Source organism: Camelina sativa, chromosome 12 (assembly GCF_000633955.1).
Source record: "Camelina sativa cultivar DH55 chromosome 12, Cs, whole genome shotgun sequence".
NCBI classification, from domain to species: Eukaryota; Viridiplantae; Streptophyta; class Magnoliopsida; order Brassicales; family Brassicaceae; genus Camelina; species Camelina sativa.
The window spans coordinates 12,117,167-12,133,999 of record NC_025696.1 but is presented as its reverse complement, the minus strand read 5'-3'; the positions used below and the strand labels follow the sequence as shown (position 1 = coordinate 12,133,999).

Here is a 16,833-nt window from a genome sequence, read left to right as displayed (position 1 = left end):
AAAGCTCATATACCATGAGACATTTGATTACCCACCTGGCCAATTTGTTTCATAAACTCTTTGATCACAGGACGAGTCCCAATACCAGTTGACCAAACGATCATTCCATAAGGAATAGTAGAGACCTCTCCTCCTTTGGTTTTAGCAGAAATGTCCTTGTCATTCACATTGACTACCATGGAACCTAATTTCAGATCAATACCATCTCTACTAAATTTTTCTTCAGCAAACTTTGTAATTCTCTTGTCAAACCTGTGAAAGAAAAACTTACTCCGAATCATGAGTTATACTTGGACTATAGATCAAAAGTTCAAGAGGTAAGCAAAATACTCACATGGTCAAGATGTGGTCTGCAGCCTCAAGAAGAGTGATTTGCACTAAATTCTTGGCTTTAGGATAGAGTTTGACTAGATCGTCGTTAACAAAATCATGCAGCTCAGCAGCAAACTCAACACCTGTTGGTCCACCACCAACAACCACAAAATGTAGCATTCTCTTTCTCTCTTCTTCGTTTAGTCCCGGTAAGCTTGCCTTCTCAAAAGAATCAATGACAGCTCTACGGATTCGCTGTGCATCTTCAACCTCCTACAAAGCCAAAATAACCATATCTTAGATACATTGTCAAAAAAAAACATAAAAGCCCTTGGAAAACTTTGACATCCATATAAACAGTCATTAGTGGAGCAAGGAAAACTTTTAAAGAGCTTAGGGAACTAACTTTGAGGAAATGACAGTTCTCCTCCACCCCAGGAATGTTAAATGTGTTGGACTGAGCTCCAGTAGCAATTACAAGGTAGTCGTAGTCAACATCAAATTCTTTCTTCTCATTCGAATCCAGGCCTTGTTTAGATCGGCAAAACACTTTCTTGCTTTCTGGATCAATTTTAAAACATTCTGCCTCCACGAAAGACATCTCAACATTCTGCTTGTCAAGACACAAGACAAAGCTGGCTTTAGTAGGTTTTCAACAATACAAACATCACAATCAAGATGCTGTTTTACACAAATATAAACAGAACACTTTTATAGTACTAGAAGATGGAAAAAAAGAGAAGGTACATACCTTCCTTCCAATGTTACGAATTGGTTCAACAACGCTGCGAGATTCAACAGTTCCACAAGTAACACTAGGTAGCAAGGGAGTGAAAGCAAAGTAGTTTCTAGGCGATATAACCTGAACCTCATAAGAGGAGTTATTCAAACTCTTCAAGAAACTTGCTGCAGCCCATCCAGTTCCGAGCAACACAACCTTTTTCTTTCTGGTTCCAGTTTCATCACCATTGTTGCTATAGGATCCATTTGCCTCAGAGTAGGCTATAAGTCCCCCACCACTAAGAAACAAGATATATTAATTACATAAAAATTGTCTTGATTACAAAATAGACGACAATCTATAAAACAGAAGATCTTAATTGAATCGAGGATATCGTTATGCAGATCAATACATGCCAAAACAGAGTAAAGAGATCAATTTCATGCCAAAACAGAGTAAATTGATAGGTGCCTTGCCACTGAAGACACAGAACAGAGTAAATATGCGAAGATATGGTATAGTAACCTGATGGTGGAGACGACTAGAATCCTGGAGAGAGAAGGATAATCATGGAAAGCTTTAGATAATCTCTCGAAGACGGTGAAAGATCTCATGATTACGGCTTGTTGATGCGAGTTCAAACTCTCCAAGAACAATTTAGTTATTCTTGGTTACAGAGAGAGATACTAGGAGATCTTGGAGATTATGAGAGCGAGTTAAAAGGAAAGCTAACATTTGTATAATATTCTCCTATTGCTGAATAAGTAGACTTGCCATTATTGAATATGTAAAGAACTTGTTAGACAAGTTATATCTTTTGTATCAATAAGGGTAAATGAATAAATTGAGAGAAACTATTCCACTACTAAGGTTTCCTTTAAAACTATCAAGAGAGAGCCGATAAACCATGAGAAAGGAGAAGAAAAAAAAAGAAGGTTACAAACTACAAAGTCTTTAGAGATGTGGAGAGACCACCAAGTGGGAGAGAAGGAGTGACGATGATTCTGTTTTTTATAACCGTTTTGATTGGAAAATTTTAGAAAAAGCTGAGGGCAACGAGTATAGAGGAAATGAGTAACAGAAACGTGGGTCGTTTTATTCTGTTGGTTTGTTTGTTTGTTTTGACTTGACTTGGCGGCCACGGCAAGAGTTATGCTCCTGAGCTGATCCTCCTCTCTCTATCTATAATATTTGAATAATTTTTTTTTAATTTAAATTTGGCAGAGTGACTGAGCGAGACGTATATAACTATAATCTAACTTGGATTGTTTAATATCACTCTTAGTTTTTAGGCAAGGCGGTGTGATTGATTTGTAGCCCTAACTTCCTGAGGAACAATTTTTTTTTTTAATTTGATCCCTCTTGAGTACATATGTTGAGGTAATCACTAGAAATAATAGGAAAGTAATTTACAACTATATCAACAAAGGAAAAAAAGAAAAATAGTATAGGTTTACAAGTAAAAAAAGGACAAGGAAATTGCGGTTTTAGTTTATTAGCAAGAACAAGGATCCTCCAATTGTTCCTGAGGTTTTGCTCTGCAAAACCGGTCTAAGCCCAAAGATGTTTATGGACCTTGCGAAGCCCATCAAGACACCAACCTTGGCGCCAAAACACTGCAGCAGGACCACACATACAAATGGTGTGCTCTCGGCAAAAGGAACTCTGCCACAAAGCTTTCTCAACAATAACTTTGGAGTTTTTGGATCTAGTACTATCATGTGCCAATAGGACACCTGTCTAGGGCAACAGTCTAAGTTCCTCATATAAATATGAGTTGTCTCACTTGTAAATAGCTTGAGTTGTCAAGATTAATAAAAGTTCTTCTTCTCCAAGTTTTAACCTAACATCTCTTTAAGCTTTCATAGTTCAGAACCACAAATCTCTATAAAACAGTTTCTGTCCGGATCAAAAGAAGATCTCAAAAAAAATCGAGGAGGAGGTTTTGCGTTGTTGTGAATTTTGGAACTAATCAGTCAACTGATGTACGATGTTAAACTCTTATGCTCCAGAAGTGCCACCGGAGGGTAAACGGGTGAAGAAGAAGACGGAAGAGACGTCTCCATCGTTGTCTGGGCTATCCTTGTTACCAGAAGAGATAGCTCTGAGATGTTTGGCTCGCGTATCTTCCAGATTTGACAACGCGTCCTTATTTCTCGCCTCCAAGAGCCACCGCTCTCTCTTTAAATCCTCTGAGCTCGTCAACTTGAGATGGGAGATGAGTTGCACTGAATTATCTCTTTACGTATGCATCCGCGTCTTTCCTAACCCAACTCCACGCTGGTTCATCCTTACCCCTAAGCGGCGGCTAAACCCCATCCCGCCTAACCCTTATCAGCCTCCGGATTCATCTTCTTTCGTGGTGGTGAATGGGGGTTTCTATGTTATCGGTGGACTCAGAAACGGCATTCCCACTTCGGATGTCCCGTTTCTCGATTGTTACTCTCACACATGGCACCGTATCACGTCCATGAATACGCCTCGAGCTTCCGCATTGGCCCACGTGGTGAAGGGCGGGAAGATATACGTGTTTGGAGGGTCCAAGCATTACCTGCATTACCACGAAAGAGCTGGGGCAGAGGTATTTGATCCAAAGACTCAAACTTGGACCCCTCTTTTTTTTTCACACCTAAGTTGGGATTTTGAGACTCAAAAAACTTGGGCCCATCTTTATTGTTCACACCAAAGTTTGGATATTGAGACACCGCACAAAAATAATATCCCACAAAGTGCGGTTATAGTTTTAGAGGAGAAGAATACTTCCCCGCAGGATCGAAGAAACTTCTACTTCATCTTAAATGATGAGACAGGAAACAAAAACGATTGGTGTATCATTGAGAAACAATTGTATTGTCGCGGTACTCGAGGAAAAATCTTATGGTGTGAGCTTAACGAATGGGATTGGAAGGAAGTGAAAGGTTTGGAAGAGCTGCAACACTCTCACTCTAGTTCAAGACATTCCTTTCGTATCAACAAACTCTGCCAAACTTCTGCAGGAAACATTGTTATCTTCTGGATGGCAGAGAGTTTGGACCTTTGTTCTGCCGAGATTTCCTTTGAGAGACGCGAGGGAGGCGAGATTTGGGGGAAGATTGAGTGGTCCAATGTTGTCTTTAAAGTTGATCCTTTCTCAACTCCATCACAGAGCGTTAAGGTTTTACATTCTGTATCTGTCTATGTATGAATTCCAATATTACACTGACAGAGAGTTGAATAGTTATTCTTTTTAGAAATGTTGGTGCATGCTTTGAGAATGTTCATGATCGAGCAGAGGCCTCTGTTTCTATTTATCGAAAACTTACATTGTTGAGTTCTCTATGATTTCTAGATTTTGATGTTTATGACATGTTGATGAGACTTGGTCCGTAAACTTTAATTGTTTAACCCTTGTACCATAATTGAAGTTCCAGTTCTCTTCTCTCTTCACTCTTGACTTGAGAATTGAAGGCTTAGGTTCCTCCATCCATGGCAAAGAGTGGTAAAATCTCTCTTGCTTCTTTGAAACGCTTCTTGTTGTGGAATTAATTGATTCACTCCGATCCGATCAATTTCTTTTTGAAGAATGTCTTCCTCCTTCCCTTTCGGATCTTCCTCTCGAATCGTTTCTTTTCATTCTGAATCTTTGGAATGCAGCATTTTAATGACGGAAGAGAATCTGCAAGAAAGTGAGAGAAGTATTCTTTAGAAGAGTCTCTGTTGTGAATAGAGTCTTTGTAAACTGGTAAGTGTATAAACCAGTAGTAAATAGAGTCGGTTTAGTCAGTTTACTTAATCTCTTTTACGAGTTTGTACTGCTTAACCGGTCTTATTGGTTTGGTGCTTTCAAGGCCTCTGAAGGTTTACGTGACTCTGCCCTTTGCTAGACTGTCATGCAAGAATCTTTTTTTTACTTAATCTTTACGAGGAAGTTAAGGTTTGTTTGTACAGCTTTGGCTTTCGCTAGATCCTAGTTTTTCGTATTAGGAGTCTGTTTGGTTGGTTGACAAAAAAAAAGAAAAGAAAGAGTCTGTTTGGTTTAGTGCTTTATGTGGATGTTATTAGATTTTGTATTGTCAAAAGTTGAGAGTAAAAATTGTGTGAGAGTCCCTGTTGTCAAAAGTTGACATGTGATGTCTTGTTTTGTCAACAACAGTTGGAAAATATGAAGATCGGTTATTCACCTAGTATGATAGAGGAGCAAAGATCTATCAAGCGGATAGATACCGCGAAGGGGCCTATGAAAAGTAGGTTCTCCAATTATCAACTTTTGTGTTCAGTCTCTAAGTTTTAAACCTTATCTTTGTCCCTTCAATTTCTCTTCCATTCTCTTTGCAATTGCGGATCTAGCACCCATGGTAAAAAGCTTTGTCTCGAACGACCAAGGAAAATTGAAGCTAAGTACACAAACAAGTTTATAGCTGCTGGTGAAAAGATTGAGAGTTTGGAACACGATTATGAAGGTAAAAAATATCCGTGCAACGGTTACGACTTTGAAAAACATACCCATAGTGTCACTGAGCATCATGAAGCAAAAGAGTGTGCACGGAAAGAACATCTAAAGAAGGAAAAGCTGAAGGAGATGCTAGATGAGAATTATCAATGATGATAAGGTTGTTTAGAGTAGCAAGATGCTTTCTTCCTCTGCAAAAACACCTGCTCACGGTACAAGGTATGTAAACCCATTATCATACATATCTAATTAAATCTCTCCATAGCTAATCAAAAAGGTTTAATTGGTAGGATTCTTTTACTTTAACAACAATCCTCGTTTTAGAGAGTCAAATACTTGTTTCGTGAAGACCCATGTCCGGATGCAGATCCTAATGATATTTTTTATAACCAATAGATAATTAAGATAAGTAGCGAACTAAAACGATATTGATATATTCATGCAAAATTAGATTATATAACCATTGTGTTTTTTTTTTCTAATTGAACAAATAAATTGAAGTAATGCATATAAAAGAATAATTTGGTATTAATTTTTTTTTGTAAATTTTATACACATATTAAACAGTTAATCATCATTCCATCAATTTCTTATTAATTTAATATCTATGAAAATATTTGATGCAAAAGATACATTTTTTTAGGTTTTTTTTATGAATTTTTAATAAGTAACTAATGATAAATTGTAAACTTTAAAAAAAACTGAGTACTATTGGTTTATAGTTTTCAATCACAAAAAATAGTATGTATTTAAAATCAGTTTTTAATATGTTTTTTTTTAAATATGTGTGGAAAATCCTAAAAATTGAATAAATAAAAGAATAGAGAGAGTATAATTTAAAGTTTTAAATATGTTAAAAAACTAAAACATCCTCCTTTTTTTGCTTTAATATTACTTATGTTTGGTGAATTTAAAATTAAAACTTTCGAGTATAGTCGACATGTACAATACTTGTACTCAACAACATTAATTGTATCTAAATAAGAATTTCATATTTAGATATAGTTGACATGTATATTTAGAGTAGTCATATTTATCTCATCAATCTTTTTTTTTCTTCATAGTACTTTTCAACAACACTCTCGATGATGTTTTTGTCATCTGCTGCGATAGAGTTTCTTATTATGGTTTTTTTGGTCGTTGTTGAATTCAACTTTTAATCAATATTAGAAGAAAGATTAATAAAAGATCATATTGCCCTTCAACCATTTATTTTACCAATTTAAATTGTTTATTTGCTTTTAACCAAAATTTACATTTGGATTCATGTGTCAGCCAATCCAATTTAGGAAGAACTGATAGAGAGTAGAGATTTATCATGTGAATTTGAACCAGTTCAATTATTCTGGTTAAGGGCCAAGGTTACCAAAATCAACGGAACAAACATTTGGTTTGGATCAGTTTGGTTAATCCGGTTATGATGTATAAGTATAACCCATACAAAAATTTGGATTGGTTCAGTTTGATTATCGGTTCAGTATATGGTTTAGTTATAGAGGGGATTTGACAGATCTTTAACATAATATTATTTAAAGGTATTTTTTTTATTACATCAGCTTATAAAGTTGAAACAAAATTTGCTTCAGTTTTTATTGATGCTATAACAAAAAAAAATAACTAATACCATAAAAATAATTATGTGAATTAACATCAATCGTTAGTCGCTAAACTAACTACGTATTTTTTTCATTAACATCAATTAAATAAAAATTGATCCCTCGTTTACTCCAAAGCTTCAATCTCTTCTTCTTCTTCCACTCTCAGTCTTAATCTCGATCTTCTCAGTCTCGATCGATTATCCACCCTTTTGTCTCTTGAAGCTCTTCATCGTCCACACCAAATCTAACACCGTCTCTGCCGTTGATGTCGCTTGTCCATCTGGATATAACCTGATTAGACGTGACCACTCCTTTTCCTTGTTGCAGGTTTTTGTATGTGAATTTCTCTCCACCCTTTACGACCTAGGTCTTTTCCACACATGATTTCCCATTATGGGACGTTGGACCACAATTTCCAAAAAAAAAAGGCCTAGTTCGAGAATAAAACATGTTCATTATGTTGAGCTTAGGAAGGTTCCAACGACCACAGAAAAAACAAAAATCTGTCAAATTTAAGACCTCTTGACGAAAAATATGTTAAGGAAAATTATAAATAAATAAAAGTAAATTTGCAATATATATCAGAAGGAAATTAGGTTTCTTTTTCAAGAAAAGAGAATCTCTGAAAATAAAATAAAAAAGTCGAGAAGTAGGGTACGTAGCTGTGAGTTTTGAGTTGTTGTGAAATAGAACTGACGACGATGTTCAACTCTTACGCTCCAGAAGTGCCACCGGACAATAAAAGGAGGAAGAAGACGTCTCCGTCTCCGTCTCCGTCTCCGTCTCCGGTATTCCCACTTCGGATGTCTCGTTCACATCCATGAATACACCTCGAGCTTCCGCATTGGCAAGCTTGTTAGACGGGATGATATACGTGTTTGGAGGGTCCAAGCAATACGATACATGGGGAGAGGTATTTGATCCAAACACTCAAACTTGGGCCTCTCTTTTTTCTCCACCCCCACGTTGGGTTCGTGAGACACCACACAATAAAAATATCCCGCTTATGGCTGTAAAGGGGAAGAGTGTTTTCGGGGTTGATGAGGATGATGGAGGCTTCGCCTTCTTGTTAAATTTAGGTGAGATAGGATCCTTAAACGATTCGTGTATCATTGAGAAACTATTGTACTGCCGTAGTACTCGCGGAAAGATTGTATGGTCTGAGGTGAAAGAATTGGTTTGGAAGGAAGTGAAAGGTTAGGAAGAGCTGCAACACTCTCACTCTAGTTCAAGGCATTCCTTTCGTATCATCAAACTCTGCAAAACTTCTGACAGAAACATTGTTATCTTCTGGATGGCAGAGTGTTTGGACCTTTGTTCTGCCGAGATTTCCTTGGAGAGACGCGTGGGAGGAGAGATTTGGGGGAAGATTGAGTGGTCCAATGTTGTCTTTAAAGTTGATCCTTTCTTACACTCATCACATAGTGTTAAGATCTTATATTCTGCATCTGTATATGTCTGAAATTCCAGTCTTCTCTCAGTCTCTTTGTCTACAATATTTGTTCATAAAATTTTCCTGGTTCTACAAAGCTTAATTTTCTAAATACTTTTAACTAAGCTCAAGAGATCAGACCTCGAGAGCAAGTATAACTGAAAAGCTGGTGAACTTATCCTCCTAATACTACACATGCATATCATATATAAACGACATGGATATATTGCGGACTCAGTGGCTAAATTAAAACTTAGAATACCAATATATACTACAAACTCAGTCACCTGTTTATTTGATTATGAACATAAGCTCTACACTAGTTAAACACAGATTTAAAAGCTAAATCATATTCCGTGGAATCACCATTTAAACAAAATTGATGTGAATATTACTAAACTATGACAAGTAAACGTAACAGGACTCTGTTGCATATACGGGAAAACAAAATCTGAGAGTAACATTTCAATTCATGACGTGCGAGAAACAGAACAGAGTAAATTGAAAGAAGCATATAGTTTCAAGTAGATCAGCAGTGTATAGAGAGACAAAAATGAAACAGAGAAATTCAGTATGGGAAATAATACGTACAGATGAAATGGTACACTGATCTGATCAAATAATAATCAAAGTTCTGTTTGTGAATCTAACCTTACCTTGCGCAGCTCTATGCGTGACGTCCTCAATGCTCCTGTGCAATCTCAGTCATATGATCACATGTAAGTAAGACGTAGTGAAGTTACAGTGATTTAATTTTCTGCATGATGCAGACTGCATCCTGTGGAAAGGCAAAACATTTCTACAAGCTCATCAAGAGCTTCCCGTTTTAAATAAGATGGGAAATGCAGGATTTGATTGTTTTGTCTATATGAGCCAAATGACGAATCTCAGAACTTTCCTCTTTTCAACTGGTGCTTCAGTACTTCTCTCCTTGGTTATGGAAGCGCTAACTTCTGGTTGCACTGGTGCAGAACTGGGTTCGTCTTTATAATTTACTCCAAAGTATTACCAAGTCTGGATTGATATCTTCTCTAAAGATTCCATACTAGAAGTAGAAACTGTGTGTGTTCCTAATCAAAATGTTGTGCCAAGCAGAAGGCATAGTTTCTGTTTGGAAGCCATTATATTTAGAGATTCAGAGTATTAATTACCTTCCTTCCAATGTTGCCAATGGGTTCAACAACGCTGCGAGCTTCAGCAGTTCCACAAGTAACACTAGGTAACAAGGGAGTGAAAGCAAAGTAGTTTCTAGGCGATATAACCTTTTTTGTTTCTGGTTCCAGTTTCAACCTACACCATTGTTGCTATAGGATGGGTTTGCCTCAGAGTAAACTATAAGTTGTGCTGCTCAGAACTAAGAAACAAGAAATATTAATTACATACAATGTCCTGACTACAAATCAGAAGACTATTTGTAGAACACAAGACCTAAACTGAATCGATGGTATCGTTATACAGATCAATTCATGCCAAAGCAGAGTAAATTGATATGTGCCACTGAAGACCCAGAACAGAGTAAATTGGCGAAGAAATGGTATAGTGACCTGATGGTGGAGACGACTAGAATCCTGGAGAGAGAAGAATAATCATCGAAAGCTTAGATTTAGATAGTCTATCAAAGAAGGTGAAAAGTCTCATAATGAAATATGCTGGTGGTTCGAACTGGTCATCAGAAGGTCAAAAGTAAGGGTTTAAACCGCCTAGATAAAAATAGATTTTATTACAGCATTGTCTACCAAAGGTCCAAAACCGAGCTTTGGTTCAACAAAGAAAAGAATTAAGTCGAAAATATAAGTCGATAATTTAAAAATATCGACTAAATTAATAATTAATGTTAAATAAAATAAGTTTATAATAAAGACCAAACAAATCGACAAAAAAATTATAAATCAACAAACAAAATAAATAAGTCAACAATAACAAAAAATCGACTATATAAAAATAATCAAACAAAATATAAGTCCACTATTATAAAACAAGTAGATAAAAATAAAATAGGTCACGAAAATGAAATTTTAGTCAAGAGTTTAAAATGTCAGCTTTATTAATAAGTCAACATAGAATGTAGTAAGTCTATCGGTATAAACAAATCTACATAAAAAAATATAAATTGATAAACAAAAAAAGAAGTCAATAGCCAAAAAATCGACTATGTTATAATTCAATCAGACATAACATAAGTTAACTGTTTAAAATAGATGACAGAGAAGGAAATTAAGTTAACATAAGTAAAAATAAATAAACATGTAGTTTAAAAAACCAACTTTTTTTTTTTTTTTGACAACAGAGAACAAGATTAGCTCAGGTGAGCCAATTTGTTGGAATATTATTTACAAAGGTAACTAGATGCGGCAATGTACGAACGCGTCGCGCAAGACTGTCCGCTTTACCATTCTGAGAGCGAGGAACGTAGGCTAAAGAGAAAGAAACGAACTCTTCCTTATCCGTCTGTATGTCCTCCAAATAAGGCAGAAAGGCTGGCCACTCGGAAGGCAAAGACACCATCTCCACTAAGAGTTTAAAAAACCAACTTTATTAATAAATCAACATTAAATGGTATAAATCTACAAAAATATATCAAATATATTTATATAGAGATATTTTCTTATATACTACATAGTGTTTAATTACTTATTTTTGGATAAATTTAAACTTAAATAGTAGAATCAACAATATTTTTATTTATTCAGAACTTGAGATAATTATTATTTTAATACAATATATAAATTTTCTCATTTTTTCTTTTCTTTAGATATTTAAGTACACTTTTTAGTTAAATAATAAAATTTTAGTTATTTAAAATTTGTTATATTATTTTAATATATTTACTAATGTTTTAATAAGTAAAAATATATTTTTGTCCATTTCTTGTTTAAATAAAAATATATATCTGATAAATAAAAATATAGTTTCCAAATAATTATAATATTAAGTAAAATTTCAGTTTTTTTAATATAATTCGGCGTCTTTTTAAACTTACTTCTCTTTTTAACATAATTCTTTTAAAAAAAGACACCAGCACGAACTCGATTTGCACTCTATTGGACCATGTTTTTTCATGTACTTCATACTAACATTAACGGGATTGGTTATGGAAGCATATGTTGATTTCGAAACAAATCAAAGTTAATCAATGGAGAAAAAAAAGGGAATGATGAGCATTCCACCATGACCCCAATACACTACTATGATTGTTAATAATTTGTTGTAACGTGCTCCAAAACACTAATGTAAAATATTTAATATCTGAATTAATTAGCATATATATGTGTAACTTACTAATTGCTTTTATAGTCTTTCATATTGTTTTGTGATGTTTTCCACGGAATGAATCTCTGTTACATATATATGGTTATTTTAGAATTATACATGTTAGTTGATCCTTCTATATCTATGAGTATATATAGTACAAACTTGCTACAGACTAACCTTATGAAATTTTTGGGCGAGTCTAAAGCCACTTTGCCACTTAAATAAATTTGTTTAATGTAAAATTTTTATCTTTTTTAATAGTTGCTGGACCACCATCCATAACGTGGATCCGCCACTGCCTCAAACCATCCTCTTCATGAAGAGAAACAGTAACAAAGTAAATCGATACAAACCTCTCTTCATGTCGAAGAAATTTTGATCTCTCTTTGCTTGGCACTTGTTCTCTTGATACTGCTTCTATTATTCGCTGGAAATCATATATATGAAAGTTTGGCAACAACTCTCTCCATATGAGTGCCACATCATCACACCAGAAAATGACATGTGTTTTTTTCTATTACGTTTTAAAAAATTAATCAACTTAATTAAAGGAAAATCAAAAGACACTCTTAACTGAACTAAGTAAAGGGAAATAAAAATTATCATTAATCTCACACTTAACTAATTATTCATAACTAATTTCTTTTTGGGACCTACATACTAATTATCATATGTATATGGCCTTCTCTCATATGTAAGTAACATTGACATGGAGACATTAGACGTACTAATAAATTCAAGACATGACACACTCTCATATATGCAAAGTGAGAGATCTAAGAGTGTTTACTGAAATGACTTCTCAGTTTTAGCTTTCTTTTTCTCTTTCATATGAAAACTCATGAAGCAAATAAGTAATTATAGTTATACATATGTTGTTTAAATTATGTCAATCCAGGTTTTAATCAAGAGTCTACCATGATGCATGTAGCTCGAATACTAGAACATGAGAGAATATATGGAGTAAGAAACTATTTTTTAAGAATCAAGTTAAGCAAGTTTGAAGCATTAACCATATAAGTAATATAATTGCATACAGTTGTATTAGTATATTCTATATTGCTTTTGTAAATATAGAAATAATCAGATGAATATATGAAAAAAATATAATAGATATTTTGAGTCAAAGATGAATCTTACCATACAAATTGTAACTAAATATATCTTAATTTATTAACTACATCAAAACACACAAAATAACAAAAACTAACAACAGGAATAGACAACATAATTCTCTTTAAAACAATTTTCAATAAAAAATAAAGTAATATTTTAAAAAACAAATTTCCAAACAACAACCCACGCTTAGCGCGGGTATTCACCTAGTGGTTTGTAATAGAACTCAGATGGAGTTATAGAAGAAATAACAGAGAAGAGGGAAAGAGAGAGAGAGAGAGAGAGAGCAAACCTTCTTTTTCTTTACCGTTGTTGAATTGAACCTTAAATCAATATCATAAAATATAAAAAATAGAATTAACGAAAAACCATATTGCCCTTCAACTTTGTTTTAGTCATTTAAAGCATCATCATCGGTAATCCTCCAAAAGTGAGCTCTCAAATAATATTTTAATGTAATAATATTATTCAATTTATATTTTGTTTGTTTTTAAAAAATCAGCTAATCAAATGAAGAGATATGGTATGAAGAATGTTTCAATTATACTAAATAAAAGTAGGAGCTATAAGCTCATAAAGCTGTCCATATAGGATTTAAAACAAGTTATCAGGATTCGACACGTCACTCATTAACATTTTATACAATTTCTAGAATTTTCTATATTAAAAATTATTTTAAACAACCTATCATGATTTGACATGTCATTCATTAACATTTTTTAATTTTCCAGAATTTTTTAGAAAAAGGAAAATTTTAAATTTATAGAAATAAAGAACTATGTACAATATCCCACATTGGGTAGAAAATTTTTAGACAATGGTTCAGAACCAGTATAAATAAGATTGATATGCTTCCAACAACGAATGAGCAGAAAAATATGATTTATCAGGCGTCCAAGTTTAAAAGTTTTATTCGGTTTGATCCGGTTTTTTATTTGACATCAAACTAAAACTTTAAAAAGTTTCAAAAAATATTCTAATATTTAAAATTTTTAAAAGTTTAAATATTATAAATATTGAAACTTCTAAAAGTCTTAGCTTTTAAAAGGTTTCAAAATATTATAGTTTTTAAAATTTAAAAATTTCTTATCATTTAAAAGATTTTAAAAAAATTATAATTTATAAATTTTAAAAGTTTAAAATATTATAAATATTGAAACTTCTAAAAGTCTTAGCTTTTAAAAGGTTTCAAAATATTATAGTTTTTAAAATTTAAAAATTTCTTATCATTTAAAAGATTTTAAAAAAATTATAATTTATAAATTTTAAAAGTTTAAAATATTATAAATATTGAAACTTTTAAAAAGTTCAAATATTAAAAATATTTAAACTTCATAGAAAATATAACAATTACTTAACCTCCATAGAAATTTTAAAATATTATATCTATATTAATAAAAAGTTGAAGCTATAAACTCCTAAAGGTGTCCATATAGGATTTTAAAAAACCAATAAGAATTAGATATTTCACTAATAACATCTATACTAAATAAAAGTAGAAGCTATAAGCTCCTAAGGCTGTTCACCTAGGATTTAAAACATCCAATTAGAATTTGACATGCCACTAATTAACATTTTAAAAAAAATTTAGAATTTTCTATATTAAAATATTTTTTAAACGACAAATCGCGATCATACAACTCAATATTTAACATTTTTGAAATTATGTTAAATTTCTATATTAAAATACTTCTAAATAAGTGTATTTACAACGTCCCAAATCGGCTAGAAAATTTTAGACAATGGTTGAGAACCATTATAAATAAGACTAATATGCTTCCAACTATGAATGAGCAGGAAGTTTGATTTATCAGGCGTCCAAATTTAAAAATTTAAAAAGTTTAAAATATTATAATTATTAAAACTTTTAAAAAGTTCAAATATTATAAATATTTAAACTTTATAGGATGTTTAAAAATATTATAAATACCTTCATAGAAAATTTAAAATATTATAAATATTTAAACTCTATAAGAAGTTTAAGTATTATTAATATTTAACTTTCAAAAATTTAAAACATGTTTTTATGTATGACTTTATAAATGATTTAATATTTTCTGTAAAATTAAAGTTTGGGTTAAAGGAAGAAGGATTGACATCACAAGATCTTGATTTGATGTTATTTGAGTTAATTTTGAGGTTTAAAGAAGAAGGATCGATGACAAGCACACTTGTTTTATTAGCTATACATGTGTTCATATTACTTTCTCTACAAGTAATTTGCAATTTTGTAGTATTAAGGATTTTGCTTTGAAAAGTTTCAATACATGTGGATCTAAAACCGAGTAAATATACAGGTGAAAGTATCAATAATTGGGTGCATGTAGTGACTAAGCTGGTCCGTAAAATTGCACAAATTTTATGAGACAAGAGACAATGATTTTGGTATTAGAGTTTGATGGGTTAATATGTGTGGTAGTCTAAAAAAAGGTTTTAAATGATTATTCAATGGAAGAATGTGAGGAAGCTGATGAAGAAGAGGAAGAAGAAGAGTATAATGAAGAATCGGACGGTAAAAGTAACGTTGACATTTATCATGAAAATTTGACAATGAAAATGATATAGATGGTGGTGGTCAATTAAATATGAGAAAACATTAATTCATGATTATAAAAATGTTTTGTTTGTCTGATATTCAAAGAAACGGTTTAGGATATGTTAGGTAAAATTTTTAACACAAGTGACTTTTATATTTTTAAAAAGTAAAATTTTTACCAATCAATTGTACTTTAAAATTTTATATAAGCTAATAATTTATAACTGTCATCAATCATATATAATTTTTACCAAAATAAATCAAATAGACCTACGCGTAGCGTGGGTTCAAAACCTAGTATGTTTATAAAAGTCTTGGCAGAGATTTTGTGTCTCTTTCTCTCTCCAATATATATTTTTTTTTTATTGTCTTGACACTCACCAATATATGACTAATGGTGATGCTCTTAACTTGTTGTTTATCTGTTATTAACAAAAATGATCATCCAAGTTTATGCCTCAATCAATCCAATTTAGGAAGAACTCATATAAAAAAAAACAAAAAAAAAGCAAGTAAAAAAAAAATGACATGCAATAAAAGAGAGGGATTAATATATGATCTTATAAGGGCATCTCCAATGGTCTTCTATTTTTGCTTCTATAATAGGGGAACTCTATAATAGAGGTGAGTTTTACTCCAATGGTCCTCTATTCTCACCTCTAAAATGGAGATTGCTATGTTTTCCTCTATTTATAGAGAAACTCTGTTTTTTTTCACAAAGGTTCCTCTATAAATAGAGGGAAAAATAGCAATCTCTATTTTATAGAAGACCATTGGAGTAAAATATAGAGGAAAAAATAGAGAAAACCATTGGAGATGGTCTAGAGAGTAGAGATTTATCATGTGAATTTGAACCGGTTCAATTATTCTGGTTAAGGCCCAAGGTTACCAAAATCAACGGATCAAACATTTGGTTTGGATAATATGGTTATGTATAAGTAAAAGTGTAAACCCATACAATTTTAATTGGTTCAGTTTGATTATCGGTTTGGTATAAATTTTAAAGGAATTTGGATATAATTTCGTAATTTTTTTTTTAACACATACCATTTTATATATAAAGCAGGCGAGGAGAAACAACCCTGCTCCGAAGTTACAACGAGGTTTAACAAACCTACAAGAGGAAATACAAACATTAGCCAGCTGCTACATTAAGGCTGGAATAAACAAAACCAAGTGATAAGGAGAGATTCTTCATGGAGGCCAATCCGTTGCGATCTAGTTAGTGGGTCAAGACGGCAGCGGATGATGTTCATGATGTCGGCAATGATGGAGGCTGGAGATCGTGAGGAGGCATTATGGAGTCTGGCGTTTCTTTCTTTCCAGAGCGAGTAAACTGAGGCTTGAAAGGCGAGTCTGAGAATCAATGCTACATTTTTATCTCGGCAAGGATTCTTCAGCCATCTAACCCCGTCCTCAAACATAGTTGGGGGGGGG

The 16,833-nt window shown here is 32.9% G+C and overlaps 2 protein-coding genes across 2 annotated transcripts; one reads left to right on the top strand and one right to left on the bottom strand.

Annotated features, from left to right (window-relative positions):
• LOC104733432 (external alternative NAD(P)H-ubiquinone oxidoreductase B3, mitochondrial-like) lies at positions 6-1,909 on the bottom strand. The gene is made up of 5 exons (XM_010453011.1): positions 1,559-1,909; positions 1,064-1,331; positions 719-922; positions 335-585; positions 6-252 (listed from the first exon to the last, which is right to left on the bottom strand). The coding sequence occupies exons 1-5, from the start codon at positions 1,645-1,647 to the stop codon at positions 6-8; spliced, it is 1,059 nt and encodes a 352-aa protein (XP_010451313.1). The 5' UTR covers positions 1,648-1,909.
• LOC104733431 (F-box/kelch-repeat protein SKIP6-like) lies at positions 3,024-4,217 on the top strand. Its single transcript, XM_010453010.1, has one exon. The coding sequence runs from the start codon at positions 3,024-3,026 to the stop codon at positions 4,215-4,217; it is 1,194 nt and encodes a 397-aa protein (XP_010451312.1).